Source organism: Chiloscyllium punctatum, chromosome 45 (genome assembly GCF_047496795.1).
Source record: "Chiloscyllium punctatum isolate Juve2018m chromosome 45, sChiPun1.3, whole genome shotgun sequence".
Taxonomy (NCBI): domain Eukaryota; kingdom Metazoa; phylum Chordata; class Chondrichthyes; order Orectolobiformes; family Hemiscylliidae; genus Chiloscyllium; species Chiloscyllium punctatum.
Genome location: NC_092783.1, coordinates 20,475,860 through 20,495,916, shown reverse-complemented (window position 1 = coordinate 20,495,916; position 20,057 = coordinate 20,475,860). Strand labels below are relative to the sequence as shown.

The following is a 20,057-nucleotide window of genomic DNA, read 5'->3' as shown; positions in this document are numbered from 1 at the left end:
ATGTCATATGCATGGACTTTAGTAAGGAGTTTGATAAGGTTCCCCATGGTAAACTAATAGAGAAAGTGAAGTCACATGATGTGCAGGGTGTTCTAGCTAGGTGGATAAAGAACCGGTTGAGCAACTGAAGACAGAGAGTAGTAGTTTAAGGGAGTTTCTTGAAATGGAGAAAGGTGACAGTGGTGTTCCACAGGGGTCAGTGTTGGGGCCACTGTTGTTTGTGATATACATAAATTATCTGGAAGAGGGCACTGTTGGTATGATCAGCAAGTTTGCAGATGACACGAAGATTGGTGGAGTAGCAGAAAGCATAGGGGACTATCAAAGAATACAGGAGAATATAGATAGACTGGAGAGATGGGCGGGGAAGTGGCAGATGGAGTTCAATCCAGACAAATGTGAGGTGATGCATTTTGGGAAGTCTAATTCTAGAGTGAATTGTACAGTAAACAGAAGAGACTTGGGAAAAGTTGATGAGCAGAAAGATCTGGGAGTTCAGGCCCATTGTACCCTGAAAGTTGCTGCACAGGTGGATAGAGTGGTCAAGAAGGCATATGGTATGCTTGCCTTCATCGGACGAGGTATTGAGTATAAGAGCTGGCAAGTCATGTTAAAATTGTACAAGACACTGGTTCGGCCGCATTTAGAATACTGTGTACAATTCTGGTTACCCCATTACCAATAGGATGTGGGCGCTTTGGAGAGGGTGCAGAGAAGGTTTATGAGGATGTTGCCTGGTATGGAAGGTGCTAGCTATGAAGAGAGGTTGAGTATGTTAGGATTGTTTTCATTAGAAAAAAGGAGATTGAGGGGGGCCTGATTGAGGTCTACAAAATCATGAAGAGTATGGACAGGGTGGATAGAGATAAGCTTTCCCCAAGGTGAAGGATTCAGTAATGAGAGGTCACGCTTTCAAGGTGAGAGGTGAAAAGTTTAAGGAGGATACAAGTACTTTACACAGAGGGTGGTAGGGGCCTGGAATATGTTGCAGCAGAGGTAGTGGGGCAGGCACAGTAGATTCATTTAAGGTGCGTCTGGACAGACTCAAGAGTAGGTGGGGATCAGAGGGATACAGATGCTTAGGAATTAGGCGACAGGTTTAGACAGTGCATTTGGATTGGCTCAGGCTTCGAGGGCTGAAGGGCCTGTTCCTGGTCTGTAAATTCTCTTTGTTCGTTGTTTATATTTAAGGCTGAGGTAGATTGTTAATCTGTGAGGGTATAGAGGGTTGTGGAGGAAAGGCAGGAAGATAGAGTTGAGGATGATCAGGTCAGCCATGATCTCATGGTAGACCTGGTGGGCTGAATGGCCTATTTCTGCTCCTACATCCTATGGACTTTATAGACTCTCGCTGTCAATAACAGAACTGAGGCCAAAGACATCTCAATCTTCCAAATCTAAAGAGGTGTTCTGGCAGACTTATGAAAATACCACAAGATCTACATTTATGAAGCCAGTGATGGTAAATGCAATTATGCACATGAACGTATTAATCTAAAGAACTTGTGGGGAGATATAGCATAAGGTATTAGGCTATGAAAAGGTTAATACTGGGTAGAGTATTAAGCACCACTTCATATCATGCTGTTGTGTAGATGGGGGTGGAAGATCAGCCCTGAATGGGGTTGTATGCTGGTGAGCACTGCTGCCTCACAGCACCAGGGATCTGGGTTTGATTCCACCTTTGGGTGAGTGTCTAGTGAAATTTGCACATTCTCCCAGTGTCTGAATAGATTTCCTCCTGGTGCTCCGGTTTCCTCCCACAGTCCAAAGATGTGCAGATCAGGTGGATGGGTAATGGGAACATTGTCCATAGCGTTCGGGGTGTGTAGGTTCGGTGGATTAGCCGTGGGAAATGCAGGCTTACAGAGATAGTGGAGGGGGTGTGTCTGGGATGCTTTTCAGAGGGTTGGTGTGAATCTGATGGACTGAATGGTCTGCTTCCACACTGTATGGATTTTATGCAATTTGAAGGAGATAGACTTACTGTCCAGATTTCCTCGGAGTCTGTAACATCTACTCCAATGCAATTTGCACCCGATTGTGAGAATGCAATAAACAATACATGCTGTTTAAGTCTCTTTCTCTTTGCTTACGAAGTGGTTTTCCTCTGTAACACTAGACCAAACAGATGCTTTAGATTCCATCAAAAGGACAATGGTGAAAGCAATATTTGTTTGGTTTTAAAAAAAAATGTGACTGTAATAAGTACAGTTGTGTAATATAGGAACATACAAAAGGTCATGTAGTCAGCTTGGGAGAAAAGAGCATTCAAAAATGTTGATTCATGGAAAATGTTCAGCTCAGAATTGTAACATATTTGAGTTCCTCACGATTGAGTAAGGTGGGAACTCCTGAATTGTTGCTGAATATTTCAGTTCACTTGACACTTGGAGAACGGGCCAATTCTAGTCTCCGGATGATAAAAGGATACTGAGGCACTGATTAAGGTGTGAGCATGCTTCACAAGGATGAGCTGAGAAGTGAGAAGCTGGCTTGTACTGAAAGATTGAATGGGCTGAAAGAGAGAACATTGAAAAAGGTGACAGAGTAAGGGAATGGCTGTCAAACTGAGGTACACAAAATAATGCAAGATGTAAGGTGGCAGTCGGATGTGGCCACACATACAGTACAGAGTGCACTGGCTGAGTCACTCACAAAAGACTGGACTGAGAAGCAGGCATTCTGTCACATGGTTAATTGTAGGCAAATACCTGTTTTCTTAAAAGCATTATTAAACCACTCGTTACGGAGTCTGTGAGCAAATTCTTACACTCAAGCCTCTGACAAATCTGTGCTGAAGTGTGTAGGCACTGTGTGATTATTGTGCGTACTGTACAGTAATAATTGAGATGGTAGGAACCATGGTTACTGATCCAGTTAAAAAGGAATCATTCACCAAAAAGTCTGAGAGTCACTGAAGTACAAGTTTTCAAGATTACAAAAGAGCTTGACTTGGAGAAGATGTTAGCACTAGTGGTAGATTTGTATTGAATTCCCAATTCCACCATCTGCTGTGGAAAATTCAAACCTGGGCCTCAATTAACAGTCTACCAGTAGGCTATCACCTCACTGGTCACAATGTCAATTCCTCATAATTCACCAATTATCACTGACCTCAGCCCCTTTAGCTAAAGACGTTGCAGGATTTGCTGAGGCAGCCTGGACAGAGGAAGCAGACAGGTGATGTCAGGTGCTCAAAGGCATCCCAACAATAATAGCACTCTTGGGTCTGCATTAATGGAGGAGCTGATACTCCAGCAGCGAGAGTAATGTGGAATCCACTTCTGAAACTGGGAGTGTGTGTCAGCACTCAGAGGTCAGGCTAATGGGGTTCTCTACTGCATGGGAGTGACCAGACCCTGGGATCAATGGCACTGCATAACAACTGTCAGCCTATTAAGTCTGCAAGCCATAAACAGGCCCCAATAACTGTAGAAGGGAGAAGCAAGAATCAAATCCAAAACTCTAGCCATGCATGGTGTTTGTCCAAATGTTTATTTCTTTACAGTTCATTTGTAAACAATGGTCTGTTACAGTTATTTGTCCTACACATATACAGAGAGAACACTCCGCCCTGCAACACTGAGAGGCATCAGTGTCTCATCACATTACAGGGACACAATTTTGTAAGGAGCCCCCCCCCTATCCATACTGTAAACATGTCAATGGGAGAGCTGAGCCTCAGTGCACCACATCGTGGCATTAGTGGTTTTACTGTCCTTTCTGAATCAGTCTAGTCCATCAAGATCTCCAGTGCTGTCATCTTACAACACAATCCAAGGCCGTGTTAACATTCCCCATGTTTAAAAACATATATAGAGAGAATAAATCAGCTCAGAGCCAGGGAGAAAGCAATGAATGGCCTGATCAGAGAGAATCAACTTCCCCTGGGCTGCTGGAAAGGAAGGACTATAACATCTTTCACAACCCAAAGTCTTTGTTTTACACAAAAGAACTTGGATTTTGCAAGTGCAGGCACAGTTGTGATGTAGGAAGGGGCATCAATTCCAAAGGTTATTCCCAGATGTACACAACTGAACTGCAATATGAAGTTAAGGGGGCACTCGATTTGTACAAAGTTAATTAAGAAGTTACACTGAGCTCTAGGGAAATGAGTCACATGTACCTGCATGTGCTCTAAAATGGCTGTGTTAGTGAGTATATCAGACAGAGAGCAGGTTGATGCTGTGTGTGGATGAGAAGTTTGAAGTTCTTTTTAAAGGCATCGATGTGTGACTTGAGCGGAGGTAAGCCTCACTATTTATCCTAACCTCACCACAGCACTGAGTCTCAACACTGGCCTGTTCACTAGCCCCACCTCAAACTGAACATGATTCACACCAAGAGGCTGTTGGATTTGAAGGGGGCCTCACGTCCGGGCTGCCTCACTAACAAAGTTCCACTTCACTGTATCACAGCTCACACAGTCCGTTCTTCCAGTGAGAGTCAATATTCTCTGTGGTGCTCTGAAAGCAGAGCAGAATATGTCACCTAACTCCCACTGCCTGGTGGTTAGTGAGACAACACTCTGATGTCTGAGTTACTCTGGAATAAAGTGTTACAGCAATCTTTCTGCAGAATCCTGAGCTAAAGAGAAGGAAATTGAAATTGGGGCATTGCTTATCATTCCAAGAAGGGTTTATGAGGGGCAAGGGCAGTTCGGGACTGACAGTGCCAGCCAGTGGTTGAATAGCTAGTAGCAGAGATGCCCATGAGCTGACCAGTTCAGTACTGCAACACCAATCTGAAGCAGCAGCTCCTCCAACTGATCACAGGGACGTTGTGATGGGGCAATAATATTGGTATGAAGGAAAAGGAAAGTACAGCAACTCCAACAGGGCAGCTGGAGTAAGGCTCCATTCTTAATAATAAGAATCGATGGTTTAAATAAAGAGTCCAGTCACAATCATCCAGAAGCCAAGGGCAGCCTGAATCACAACAGCAAGAATTAAAATGCTTTTTTAAAAAAAAATGAAAAGCCAGTTAAAGGTTGGAACAAATTGGGACACCTAAAAGAGACTTGGTGAAATACTGTTAATGTTCACTTGTTGCCAGGAGCGGTGTTGAAAGTTTGGGACCCTTTTGACCAGGAATAATTCTGGTAAAACTGTATAAAAGTCCCAAAGAATTGCAAATACTGGAAAAAAAGCTCAGTAGGTCTGGCAACATCTGTGCACAGAAATCATAGTTATTAATACTGATTTCCCTCCACAGATGCTGCCTGACCTGCTGAGCTTTATTCCAGCCATTTCTGTTTTTATTTCTGGTAAAACTGTAGGCTGGAGTGACTGTAGAATACTTCTGTGTGAGGTCTGTCACTGCTTTGTCCTGTGGATTGTTTTAGCTGATATCTGACTGGATCTGCAGTGTCACTCATTGTTTAAACTGGTCTCTATGTTAGGAGGATACAGTAAGCACTGCCTTAATCTAATTCAGACACAACTTTCCTTCGGAGTGCAGGTATTAAACCTCACTACGCTAGCTTATTAAAAACCGTTTTTTAAAAATGACATCAAACCCATCCACAGTTAGCTGCATGTCAATCTCAGTAAAGCCCTCAAACGCTGGGATTCAAAGACCAGAATGTATGGTGCATTGAAACACTGCGGACGGGATTAAAACATTAATGCAGGATTTGCATACCACCCCCCCCCCCCCCCCCCCACCCCATATCAGCCCTGACAATAACCTAATTCCCATCAACTTCCACTACACTGTGACAGTCCAGTAAGGTGCGGAGTCATGAATGTCTCTCATATAGTTCAAGCTTGAGTAGTTGCCCTGTGCCTCTGAGTAATAGGGACTATCCAATCTGATCAAGCCCCAATCTGTGTCCTTAACTGATCTCATTCACACGGAAGTGGGTTTATCAGTTGACCCCCTGGCTATAGGGGGCAGTGTGAGGTTACTATCCAGTGAGGGAGAAAGACAAGTGAGGGAATGTTGTGACTGGAACATTCAAGCAGAGGTGACATTGGATTGGGTTCCCCAGGGCTGCACAGGAGCCAGGCTGATAAGAGGGTCACCAGTGAGTGTGGGTTAGTGGAGGGCATTCAGGGACAGAACCAAAAATAACAACAGCCAGTTCAGGGCTGTCCTTGGAATAGTTTTGCTGATAAAATGTTGAGCTACAGCGTTATGTGGTCCACTTTTGATAAGCAGTACTTCAATGTATAACTATGCCCTTTAGGTACAGGATTAATATTTGACACTTTTAGGAATGGCAAGAGGATTTGTTCAGAATAAATGGGGCTCTAGTGACAGGAATTTCCCAGTGAGGCCTCAGTTACAGACGCTGAGTCAGTTCCTGAGTAATACTTCCTGCAGCTTTCCACTGAGAAGTTGTGACTTTCAAACAATGCCTACTTCATGTTTTGATGAATTTTAAAAAATAACATTTAAAATGTGATGCTATTTTTGGAGCTGTTAAAAGGGGAGTGTAACAGAGGAATGATTGGAAGGTTCCTCTTCCTGCTCAAAGTCTAGGCTGGAGGCTAAGCCCATCTCTGGCAGGTACTCGGATCGATTCCTGTGGACACAAATTCACATGGAACTGCCATTTCATCCAACCGCTGTCTGATAGAGAAAAGGAAAGGCCGAGCTTGGTGGGCACAGGCTCCATTGTAGCATCCCATCACTCTATGTACAAGGGGACCATGTCATTGTCCTCTTTGTATAGGGCCCAGTCTGATAGACCTAATGAACAAGGCAACATCAGTCATTATCATACCAATTATTTCACCGTGTAATTACAGGATCGATCTGTGAAAGGCGCATTTTAGAGAAGGTAAGACATGTCCATTATGCAGCAAAAACCAGGGGGCGACAGAAACTTCAACGACAACATGGGGAGCTTTTTGAAAAGGTCTGGATGCTGCGAGGGTGGAATTATTTAATTCCAATGGCCTCTTTTATTCACATTGCTCTCGTGATCAACCTCCCAATTCATTTTGCTTCACCACAGCTGGGCACACCCTCATATAGAGTGTGTTGGAAACCTTCAATGTCAGAACAGAGCACATGGTCCAGTGGGGGTTTCTATGCTGCGGCCGTCCCGTGCAATCTCAGCGCAGGAACTTTGTGCGTGCGGCGGCAAAATTCCAGCTCCATGCAAACGACACTGCCCCATGGTTTCTCCAGTTGCCCACAATGACCAGCTAAAGTGGGTGTGTAACCAGGAGTCTCTCACAGGGCACGGTTAGACGATGCTCGGTCTTGAGATCTAGAGTAGTGGAATGTTTGTGTCACCGGATTTCTCACTTCTTGGAAAGAAATTTCATTTTGTTCCCTGAGAACAAGAAAAGCTAGAATTATTGAAAGATCAACTGGCCCAGGAACTCTGCAAGTTGTGCACAATCTTTTTCAGTTACCTGGCTTGCGAAAACCGAGCAGAACTGTACACTTATTTAATGTGAACGATTATCTAGTGCGTTATCAGATCAAAATGCTGCAAGGTTTTCGATGCAGGAGGCTTACTTGAACAGAGAGTGCCCAGATTCCTGCTTCACACACAAATTCTATTGAAATTGACACCAATGCACCTTATAATTCTCTTTAATGCTCTTAAACGGAATACATCATCTTTGACGTTTTTGACCATTGAGTAACTTCCAGACTGCAGCAAAAAGGACAACGACTCAACAACATCCGCTGCAGCATCTACAGAATTATCGATCAGTTTTATATCATCAATATTCTCACACAGTCAGTCAAAACCATGTGCAGGGGCTGGAGATGAAGGTGGTGGTTCAGAAGAGGTAATCGCTGGTCTCTACGATTCAATGAGGGCTTTGGGAGGAGGAGAGGCAACAGCCTAGAATGCCAGCCCAGTCCCACCGTGGCATGGCAGCACCTGTGGGCTGTTGAGGGGTATGGATGGTGGTGGGACTTCCATGGTGGTTGGGAAGGGCATCAAGAGAGGACATTAAGAAATGAAATACTATTCCAGGATGCCTGAATAGGTCCGCTGGTGCCTGTTTAGAAGGCTGTATCACTTGATACAGTGCCATTGCTGGTTCCAGTGGCTTGTCTCCAGGATTAGTTCAGTATACTTGATTGAGTTGAGATGGTAAGATTGGTTCTATTTGTGGGATAATCCAAGACCAGTGGATCATCATAACAAGTCACTCATTCGAGACACTGATGAGGAATTTCTTCCCCCTGAGAGTTGTGAATCTGTGGAATTCTTTGCCACAGAGGGCTATGGAGGGACTGGGTCCTTAAGCATATTCAAGGTTAAGATAGGAGAGTTTGAACCCAGAAAATCAACAAATATGGAGAAGAGTCAGGAAGGTGGAATTGAAGATGATCAGATCAACCGTGATCTGATTGACTGGAAGAGCAGACTCAATGGACTGACCATCTTGTGGAGGGACCCCAGTTGGTTATTAACACACACTTACCAATGATAAGTCTGAACTTCAACCTGGAGGATTCCCTTACCATTGAGCAGCAGCATTTTAATGAACATTTCATCTTGTGTTTTAAAATTACAGTAGCCCTCTGATCATGACACATGTATGTACCCCAACTACAAGTCTCACTCTGTGAAAGCCTGATTGGGAAAATGTTGCATTGGCAGTTTGCACCCAATGATCACATCCTCCTCTGTACTGAGCTCCTAACAGCAGGTATAGTGAATAAAAGGGAATTTTGTCCACACATGGGGGTTAGAGAGAGGGCTATGGGAATGACAGTGGAGTTGTTGATGCATGAGAGGAAGGCACCCTCAGTACGGATACTGTAAGGAAGGATCCTGCCCTCAGTCAGGCTACAGGCTGATGACCCTTATAGGCTCTCTGTCAAATACTCACCCAGGCCTTTCAGAAACCTGTTGACGCCACTTGGTCCTGTTTCAGGGATAGTCTCCAGATATTCCACAGCCCGCACCTCAAAGAGACCTGCAATCGAAAACGCACAGGAATCAGCGCGGCTAAATATATTGGCATCAGCACAGACACACACATTGACAGAAATAGAGACACACAAACCCTGCGTGGGGGGAGGCTGAGACCTCGATGAGGAGAGGCCAGCACACTGTGAATGTAAGCCATCCATCAGTCCCTCAAACCCTCAGCCTCCATCCTGACAATCACAGCAACATGAAAATGACCAGCTTGCTGGAACTATACCCATTCTACTAGACCACCTGGTTTACACATCCATTGGGAGCATTCTGAGCACCTGCCCCACAACCTCTCTCACAAGGTCGTAAGTACACTGTTCCTGTCAGGCAGGATCAGTATATGTGCTCCTTCCTTTCCCAGCTTCTTGAGGTAGCCCAGAGCTGCTGTCACCCATCTTCCTGCATCTAGAGCTCTCTCCTTGCACTCCCACGACTATTCACTGACTCTGAGATAGAATGGATATTTCTTTCATGTAAATCTGGATGGGGGCAAGTTCCCTCATCCTGCAGAGTCCGATCACTGAGTACTTGCTCAGCTCCCAAGGAGCCAGAATTGGAGCAGGACATCACAAACATGGAAACACAGGCCATGGAAGTAACCAACGGGCACAGCCATGGAGGTTAGCCATCCCTGGATTTAACCCTTTCATTCATCAAACAGCTAACTGGGAAGATTAGGATGGATTGCCTGACAGTCCATCCAATGACAGTCTACAGCCCTGTTAGCTCCTGCCATGTCAGCACCACAGTGCATTGTAAATGGGTAGATGACCGATAGCTGCCAACCACTGGGCTGCTTGGGCGACTGGCGATCGCAGTACTGACCTTTGACCCCACTTTTCCTTAGCTCCCTGTCCTGCACGAAGCCAGCGAACATCTGGGTCTCCATGAAAAGCTCCAGGAACTGCCGCACATTCTTGGAGGTGTGGGACTTGCGAAAGGCCTCTCTCTGAAAGGACCGCTCACCCTTGTCGTTGACCACCATGTGCAGGGAGTAATGCCCAGCGATCTCCACGAAGAACCGAACGCAAGCTTCTGAAACCAGGGTGCTGAGGGAGCACAGGCCTGTGGAAAGAGAGGCAGGAAGAGCAAAAGCGGAGTGGGTTTTTAAAAACAGCTTCTCCATCCCTGTTTCAATTGCTCAAGAAGGTCACAGAGGAATTTCCACAATATTTCACTGGCTGTGGATATTTGCTTCTCTCAGTGGTATCAGACTGTTGGCAGAATGCAGACGGGGGGGGGGGGGGGAGGTGTGTGTAGCAATTGCTTGGGAAATGGAGAGGTGCAATGAGACCTGGGTGTCCTTGTGCACCAGCCACTGAAAGTAAACATTGCAAGTGCAGCAGACGGTGGAGAAGGTAAGTGTATTGTCTTCACAGCAAGAGGATTCGAATACAGGAGCAGGGATGCCTTGTTGCAACTGTACAGGGGCCTTGGTGAGACTACACCTGGAGTACTGTGTGTGGTTTTGGTCTCTTTATCTGAGGAAGGATGTTCAGACTTTGGAGGGAGTGTAACAAAGGATTCCCAGATCAATTCCTGGGATGGCAGGACAGACATTTGAAGAAAGACTAGATCAGTTAGGACGAGATTCACTGGCATTGACAAGAACGAGGGGGGGGATCTCATAGAAACCAATAAAATTCTTACAGGGCTAGTTGGGAGGGATAGTTTTGATGACCAGGGAGTCCAGAGCAAGGGATCCCAGTCTCTGGATTTGGGATAGGCCAGTTAGGACTGAGATGAGGAGAAATGACCTAGAAAAGTGATGAACCTCTGCCACAGAAAGCAATAAAATGTTGTCAAGAAGGATTTAGATACAGTTTTTAGGACTAAACGGATCAAAAGGAATGGGGAGTAAGTGGGGACAGGGTGCTGAGTTGGATGATTAGCCCACCTTATTGTATGGGGTAAAAACAATAACTGCAGATGCTGGAAACCAAATTCTGGATTAGTGGTGCTGGAAGAGCACAGCAGTTCAGGCAGCATCCAACGAGCAGCGAAATCGACGTTTCGGGTAAAAGCCCTTCATCAGGAATAAAGGCAGTGAGCCTGAAGCGTGGAGAGCTTATCTCTCCACTGCCTTTATTCCTGATGAAGGGCTTTTGCCCGAAACGTCGATTTCGCTGCTCGTTTGGATGCTGCCTGAACTGCTGTGCTCTTCCAGCACCACTAATCCACCATATCGTATGGTCTACTCCTGTTCTTATTTTCTATGATTCTCCAGAATACCCACTCTGACTTCCCCCATTCAGTTGCACTCCCATTGACTGTAAGGTGCCTCTTCCTGACACTAGGTAATGACATTACCTTTCTGTCCTTTGTGTTAAGATGCAAACCTTTGGAATCGTTACTCCCGCCTTAGGCTCTGAGAGTCTCCTTTAATGGTTTTTGGAAGATTTAAGGTCATCAACATATGGAAAGGCTACCATATGTTTAAATACTGCCTTCAATACCAGGTCCTTAAAGCAGACAATAGTGTACATTCCCACCCCGGCTGTTTATGGAAACCACTCCTGCAGTTCCCCATCCACTTCGTCTGCACTCAAAGACATCGATGAGAAACACATTCTTCATACTACAGCAAGTCAAACTATGAACATTATTCAGCCTCAACATATGATGCTTCCCTTGTTCTCAAACACTGTCCATGTTCTGTTCAAGAACTCTACAATGATGTCATATTACTTAAGGTTTTCTGAAATAAGTCACTTGATCGACTATGCTTCATCCTGGTCCAGAGCCAACTTGTTCTTCCTGCAGGTCCCACTTCTTTTTGGTTTTACCTGCAGCAACCGGGTAAATGCTGCTAAGACAGCTGTCTCCTCCCTAATTACTATATTCTCTCTGGAAATTAGCTTCATGCCTTTTCCTAATCTTCAGGTACCTGTGGCTCCTTGACATATTGACTAAACAGGCTGTGCATTATTTTCACAGCATGTTGCTCACATCTTATGTCTGATGTGGAGATGGCAGTATTGGACTGGGGTGGACAAGGTCAGAAATCGCACACCAGGCTACAGTCCAACAGGTTTATTTGAAATCACAAGCTTTTGAAGCAATGCTGTATTGTCAGGTGAAGTTGAAGAAGCACTGCTGCAAAAGCTAGTACTTCCAAATAAACATGTTGACATGTGACCTCTGACCTTGTACACCACACGCAAGCACTGTGCAGTTATGGGAGATAGAAATATTACTATACTGGGACTGGTGAGGCTTCTCAAACTTTATTTCCCTGTAAAGACTGTTATGACTGCACAATGAAATCGGTGTGTGCGCACATGTGTGTGAGAGAGAGAGAGAGAGAGAGAGACAGAGGGAAACCGAGAGATAGAGAGACAGAGGGAGATAGAGATAGGGAAGAGAGTGTGGCCACTCCAATAGAGCAAAATACAGCGGTAAAACTTGGTCAAAGCTCGCAATTCAGCTCACAACCTCCTTCTCTGGGAAGTGCTGGTCCATTATGTGTAGAATGCAGGGATCCTCCCTGTCTATCCAATAATAATGTATTGAAGACTCATCTCTATCAAGTCAAACTCATTCCACTCTGATTCTGGAATTTAGTTTTTGAAATAACTCTACATAAGTAGAACTCTAATATTGTGACTGTGCAGTCAGTATCATCTAGGAGGCTGTGAACTTCATTAATCTGAACAGTATTACTGTTCTTGACAGAGTAAGACTCAATACTGAGTGGTGTGGTGTGAGGGTTGAATTGGTCAATGGGAAATGACAGAATCATTCTTCTCAAAGTCAGTTTCCAGGCCTTATTGTATCTGACACGACTGTACCCGGACCTCGAATGTACGATTGAGTCTTTTCATTACACACAGCAGTCTTGGACATTCTGAAACCCAAAGCCAGGCAGATGGGGGAGGTGGGAGCTAAGAGGCTCTCTATTCCCTTCCTCTACCCGATGCCCTGATCCACACTGGGGTGCCATGGATTCTTGCTTTTCCTCTGTCACTCTTACTGCCCGATATGAAACACTGCTGAAGGCAGGTGACAGTTCCCTCTGACTCACCATCTGCATCGTCCACATCCTCTCGCACAGTCAGCATTTCTGATCGCTGCTCGAGGATCTGCTCCAGTGCAGCTTGTAGCTTGTGTGGAAGAATGGAATCTTCGTCATTCATCTGGAGGGGGAGGTGGGGGGTGGTGGAATACAAATCAGGAACAATTACAGAAACCATGCTGTGAAGAGATAGAAGCAGATTTAAAGGCAGTAGGTCGCAGTGACTGGAATGTGTCACCAGAGGGGGCTATATGCTCCACAGTGTGTTTGTGGTCTTTATATGGACTGACATGAAACAATTACAAGAATGTTATGACCAATGGACAAACTGCCCACGATATCCATACCAAATGGGCACTACTGTCACTGACATGTTTTGGTTAACATACATGAAATAATACTATAAACTACTGTGAATTACATTCTTACATGGGCACACAGAGTCATAGAGAGGTACAGAACAGAAACAGACCCTTCGGACCAATCTATCCATGCTGACCAGATATCCCAGATAAATCTAATCCCATTTGCCAGCTCTTGACCCTCTAACCCTTTTTTTTTTAAGATTAGATTACTTACAGTGTGGAAACAGGCCCTTCAGCCCAACAAGTCCACACCGCCCCGCCGAAGCGTAACCCACCCAGACCCCTACATCTACCCCTTACCTAACACTACGGGCAATTTAGCATGGCTAATTCACCTGACCTGCACATCTTTGGACTGTGGGAGGAAACCGGAGCACCCGGAGGAAACCCACGCAGACACGGGGAGAACGTGCAAACTCCACACAGTCAGTCGCCTGAGGCGGGAATTGAACCCGGGTCTCCGGCGCTGTGAGGCAGCAGTGCTAACCACTGTGCCACCGTGCTGCCCACATTCATATTCCTATACCCATCCAGATGCCTTTTAAATGCTGTAGTTGTACCAGCCTCCACCACTTCCTCTGGCAGCTAATTCCATACATGCACCACCCTCTGTATGAAAAAGTTGCTCCTTAGGTTCCCTTTTAAAACATTCCCCTCTCGCTTTAAACCCATACCCTCTAGTCTTAGACTCCCCCACCCCAGGGAAAATACCTTGTCTATTTACCCTATTCATGCCCCTCATGATCTTATAAACCTCCAAAAGGTCACCCCTCAGCCTCCAATGCTCCAGGGAAGACTCTCCCTAAAGCTCAAACTTTTCAACCCTGGCAACATCCTTGTAAATCTTTTCTGAACCCGTTGAAGTTTAACAACATCCCTCCTATAGCAGGGAGATTAAAATTGCACACAGTATTGCAAAAGTGGCCTAACAAAAGCCCAAACACCTGCAACATGACCTCCCAACTCCAACACTGAATGCTCTGACCAATAAAGGCAAACATACCAAATGATATTCACATCATGGTCAGAAAGAGACAGGGTGATCACTGACCCCCTCAAGGTCAACAGTTCCCCTTGAAATAACTGGGAAACACCACAAAACAGTGAACATGAGGGCACTGACTCTCAGAGGAATGCTAGGCGAAAGTGAGGACGGCAGATGCTGGGGATTAGAGTCAAGAGTGTGGTGCTGGAGTAGCACAGCAGCTTCCGAGGAGCAGAAAAATCGATGTTTCGGGCAAAAGCCCTTCATCAAGATGCTGCCTGACCTGCTGTGCTTTTCCAGCACCACATTCTCAACTTTCAGAGGAACACACCAAGGGTTATGGCTGGAACAGATTCAGGTTTATCTGAAAGTCCAGAAAGAAAAACAGATTCTCAACCACCCATTCCCTCTCACTTGCCCCACTCCCATCTGCCTTCTTGGGTAGTCCATCCCAAAAATGCCCAAATGAACCCCATAGTCCCATGCCTACAATTTTGAACACCTTCATGTTAAATTTCTGTCAACATAAACACAGTTGTTCTCTCCACAGATGGTGCCAGGCCTGCTGAGTTTTTTCAGCAATTTTGGTACCTCTTCAACACCAGATGATGCAGAGCGCATACCACCAGGTAGGATCCACTAGGACAGACAGCTCATTGGTGGGCAGTGGTCTGTTTAGGATGGCCACAGTTACAATTGGGTGTGTTCTGATTATGGACCCAACACACTTCCTGGGTTTTCCACAACTGGTTGAGGGCTGTCCAGAATTTCCATGGAAACCTGGGATTTTATCACTTGGGTCAGGTGCCAGGTTCACAGTTGGCAATGTTTGTAGCCAGACAGGAGGGATGCAGTCGAATGGTGGAAGTGTCATGACATTGTGGCATGTGGAGGAACCACAAAAGGCTGAGTGAGTTCAAGAAAAGGATTGGTCAATCTGTGGTGTGGGGGCTTTAGGACCCTGGGACAACCTGGCCTTGATGTCATGGAACCTCACCGGGTACAATGCTGACCACACTGTTGTAATAAAGAGGAAAGAGAAAAAAAATGGGGGGGGGGGGGGGGGCTAACAAAATGAATGTGAAGGGCTCGTTTACAAATATGCTTTGATTTGGAGGACGTGAGCGTTGCCAATATTGATTATCCATCCTCGACAGCTCTCAGGGAGGCGATAGCGAGCTGCCTCCTGGAACTGTTGCAGTCTTTATTGTATAGGTACAGTTACAATGCTGGACGTTTCTGACCTAGGGACAGTAAAACTACATAAACATCAACATCGCTGGGAATGACCCCCGGCCTGAACATCGCTGGGAATGACCCCCGGCCTGAACATCGCTGGGAATGACCCCCGGCCTGAACATCCCTGGGACTGACCCCCGGCCTGAACATCCCTGGGACTGACCCCCGGCCTGAACATCGCTGGGAATGACCCCCGGCCTGAACATCGCTGGGAATGACCCCCGGCCTGAACATCCCTGGGAATGACCCCCGGCCTGAACATCCCTGGGAATGACCCCCGGCCTGAACATCCCTGGGACTGACCCCCGGCCTGAACATCCCTGGGACTGACCCCCGGCCTGAACATCCCTGGGAATGACCCCCGGCCTGAACATCCCTGGGAATGACCCACGGCCGGAATATCACTCGGAATGACCCCAGCCTGAATATCACTGGGGGTACTTGTAGAAAAAGTCGAGCTTTCATACACAGAAGAGCACAGTACTCACTTGTCGCAGGAATCTGTCAGCGCACAGATCAACCACCAACACCTGGAATACACACAAACAATAGAAAGCCAATGAGTTAGAATCTTCCCAGGCCATCCACTTTATTCCCCAATGAGGGATTGGGCGGCGTCTTGGTCTGGGCGGGATGCCCTTCGGAGGATTGACATGGACTTGATGGGCCGAATGGCCTGCTTCCACATTGTAGGGATTCCATGATTCGAAGTACAGTCATGTTGAAATGTAGTAAAGGTGCAGCCAACTGTGCACAGCAAGTTCCCATATACAACATTGTGTCAGAGACCCAGTCACTATTCTGTTTAATTGCTGATTGACTGCTCCCCAGGACCTCAGGAATAATCTCTGGTTTTATCACTGGATCACATGGAATCTTCTAGAGGCAACTAAGGTTCTGTGATGGCCTTGGTTTAACATTGTTTTCAAAAAAGCACACCTATGACAATACAGCACTGCCGCAGCACTGATCCTCCCTCAGCACTGACCCTCTGACACTGCAGCGCTCCCTCAGCACTGACCCTCCGACAGTGCGCTGGTCCCTCAGCACTGACCCTCTAACCGTGCGACGCTCCCTCAGCACTGACCCCCCGACACTGCAGCGCTCCTTCAGCACTGACCCCCCCCTCCACCGACACTGCAGCGCTCCTTCAGCACTGACCCCCCCCTCCACCGACACTGCAACGCTCCCTCAGTCTTGACCCCCCCGACAGTGTGCCGTTCCCTCAGCACTGACCCCCCCCAACAGTATGCCGCTCCCTCAGTCTTGACCCCCCCCGACAGTGTGTGCCGCTCCCTCAGCACTGATCCTCCCACACTGCAGCGCTCCCTCAGCACTGACCCTCTGACAATGCGCCGCTCCCTCAGCACCGACCCTCTGACAATGCGCTGCTCCCTCAGCACTGACCCCCCGACAGGCCATGCAGACTGACCACTCTCACAGACAGGATTCTGGATTAGTGGTGCTGGAATAGCACAGCAGTTCAGGCAGCATCCGAGGAGCAGTAAAATCGATGTTTCAGACAAAAGCCCTTCATCAGGAATACAGGCAGAGAGCCTGAAGGGTGGAGAGATAAGTCACACAGCCCTCACAGACTGACCACTCTCACATACACACGGCCCCCACAGACTGACCACTCTCACATACACACGGCCTTCACAGACTGACCAATCTTATGTACAGACGGCCCACAGCCTGACCACTCTCATATACACACAGCCCTCACAGACTGGCCCCTCTCATACACACGGCCCTCACAGACTGACCACTCTCATATACACACAGCCCTCACAGACTGACCACTCTCTCACATACATACGGCCCTCACAGACTGACCACTCTCTCATATACACATGGCCCTCAGAGACTGGTCACCCAGAAGAGACACTCACATTTTCTTGAGACCCTGTCTGGACACCTTTCTGGACAATAACATTGACATTTAATTGACATTTAATCTAAGCAAAATGTGACACCAATGTTCTCCTCTGGACATTGCTACTTTACATTTCCAGGTCTTCACAAGCACTTGGCGAAGGTATGCAATGGTCTCACCTCCTCTATGGGCAGATCATTCAACTGAGGCACCGAACTTGAAAGAATTCCGATAAGGAAAGGAGTGGGAGAACAAGCGATATCGATCATGACAGCCGGAAGCACGGGAATGTAGGTGTGCTGCCAGGTGAATGGGTACAACATGGCAATGGCTGCATGGCCACATTTAGAGAGAGTGCTGAAAAACAAGAGAGAAACTGATAAATCCACCCATCACTGAACAGGGGGACAGCAACAATAAATGTGACCAGGATTCAGTGACAGAGCAGAGAAATGAAACCAGGAGGCACATGCTAAAGACTGGACCTTTAAAATATTACCAATACATTCCCAGGCATGGGGATGTGCTGTGGCATACTGTCTACAGCAGAGAATTAATTCAACAGCTTCTGGAGTGTGAGTGATTATTTTGATGCAAATTTCAAGGTTAAACCAGCAAATTAACAATTTTGTGATCAAATTTAAAGTTTCTTTGTTTAAAACTCAGATGTAAAATTGGTTGGTGAGGTTAGCTAATGGGGTGGTGCATGATACTCGTTATGAGAATCACAGATACATAGAGTCATCGAGATGTCCAGCACAGAAACAGACCCTTCAGTCCAATATGTTCATGCCAACCAGCTAGCTATCCTATATAAATCTAGTCCCATTTGCCAGCATTTAGCCCATATCCCTTTAAACCCTTCCTATTCATATACCCATCCAGATGCTTTTTAAATGTTATAATTGTATCAGCCTCCACCACTTCCTCTGGCAGCTCACTCCACACACACAATACCCTCTGTGTGAAAAAGTTGCCCCTTTATACCTTTCCCATGAGTGATAGAAAATAAATAAACATAGCAAACAAGATTTAAATTTGACAAAGAGAGGACTGGCAGCAAGGCTTCAGAACAAAGTAACTATTCTACAGTCGGATGTGGTAATGAGTCAGATTATGGGACCAACACATTACTATATACAGTCTGCACAGACCCAAACTTTAGGATTAAGGGGAGCTGCTGGTGCCACTGAAGTAATAATTCAGAGGTCAAGGCTAATACCCTGGGGACTTGGATTCAAATCCCACCCTGCAGCTACAGAAGTAAATTCAGTTTACTTTTGAGTGTATAAAACCAGTCTGAGTAACGCTGACTATAAACCACTGTCAATTTGTAAAAACTGATCTACTTTCCTCTAGGGACAGGGCAATCTGCCATCTTTAGCTACCATGGATGACGTATGTCTCTGTGTGCTCGACTCTTAGCTGCCCTCTGACAAGGCTGAGTAAGCCACTCAGGGCAATTAGAAATAGCCACAAATGCTCGCCCTGTAGGTGACCCCATGAAAGAATAAAAGGGGGAAAAAGAAATTAAATTTACAATAAAGGGAAAGGCCTTTTGGCTCAACTGCACCATACTGACTTTTACACAGGATTTCCACCCCAGCTACATAACCCAATTCAATCACAATATTCTTAATTTGATTTATTATTGTCCCATGTAAGTAGGTACAGTGAAAAGTTTTGTTTTCCGTTCAGTACAGGCAGGTCATACCACACTAAGTGCATTAGGGTAAGAGAGCAGAGCGAGGAATACAATGTAACAGCTGCAGAGAAGGTGCACAAAGAGTGAGATCAACATTAAATTTACAATTTGAGAGGTCCATCCAGAAATCGAACAACAGAAGGGAAGAAGCTGTTCTTGAATCTGTTGGTATGTGTGTTTAAACTTTTATATCTTCCATTTGTATCTTTATCCAATTCACCATCATGTATTTGCCATCCTCTTTGATATATTTATATTATTTGCCTGGTGGTAGAGAGCTCCACATTCTCACCATGCTCTAGGTGAGCAGGTTTCTCCTGGGTCATTGGATTTACAAGTGACCATCGTAGGTAAAAACAATGACTGCAGATGCTGGAAACCAGATTCTGGATTAGTGGTGCTGGAAGAGCACAGCAGGTCAGGCAGCATCCGAGGAGCTTCGAAATCGACGTTTCGGGCAAAAGCTGCCTGAACTGCTATGCTCTTCCAGCACCACTAATCCAAAGTGACCATCGTACACAAACAAGCCCTGACAGGATTAACATCACCCAGATATTACACCAAGCTGATTTCTTCTCCATACCTGAGCTTGTCTGCAATGAAAATCACTCTCCGCTCCAAAAGCAATGAAGCAAACACGTGGATTACATGCCGGACGTTCAAACAACCAAAGAGACATTCAAAGTCAACGTGCTCCAGTCTTGAATCCATGGGTCTACATAGTTCGATCACCTGAGGAAGAGGAGCCTGGTGTCAATGTGGGCCACTTTATTAGAGCTTCATTGGTAGCAGACTGCAGTGACAGACTCAATACAAAGACCTTTGTATGAATACCCTGGGTTCCTCCATTACAACATGGTGCTGTGGTTAGAACATAGAACATAGAAAAATACAGCGCAGTACAGGCCCTTCGGCCCTCGATGTTGCGCCAACCGAAGCCTACCTAACCTACACTAGCCCAATA

At 46.1% G+C, this 20,057-nt stretch overlaps 1 protein-coding gene across 1 annotated transcript in view; it reads right to left on the bottom strand.

The window, feature by feature from the left end:
* Positions 1-5,674: 5,674 nt before the first annotated feature.
* LOC140467208 (DENN domain-containing protein 2C-like) overlaps positions 5,675-20,057 on the bottom strand; it is a 122,344-nt gene continuing 107,961 nt past the window's right edge. Inside the window, exons 14-20 of the mRNA XM_072563418.1 lie at positions 19,677-19,825; positions 17,568-17,745; positions 16,001-16,042; positions 12,933-13,044; positions 9,734-9,973; positions 8,817-8,903; positions 5,675-7,291 (exon numbers count right to left, since the gene is read on the bottom strand). Of these exons, the coding sequence (XP_072419519.1) occupies positions 7,260-7,291; positions 8,817-8,903; positions 9,734-9,973; positions 12,933-13,044; positions 16,001-16,042; positions 17,568-17,745; positions 19,677-19,825 (840 nt within the window). The 3' untranslated portion in view covers positions 5,675-7,259. The remainder of the gene's footprint in view (positions 7,292-8,816; positions 8,904-9,733; positions 9,974-12,932; positions 13,045-16,000; positions 16,043-17,567; positions 17,746-19,676; positions 19,826-20,057) is intronic.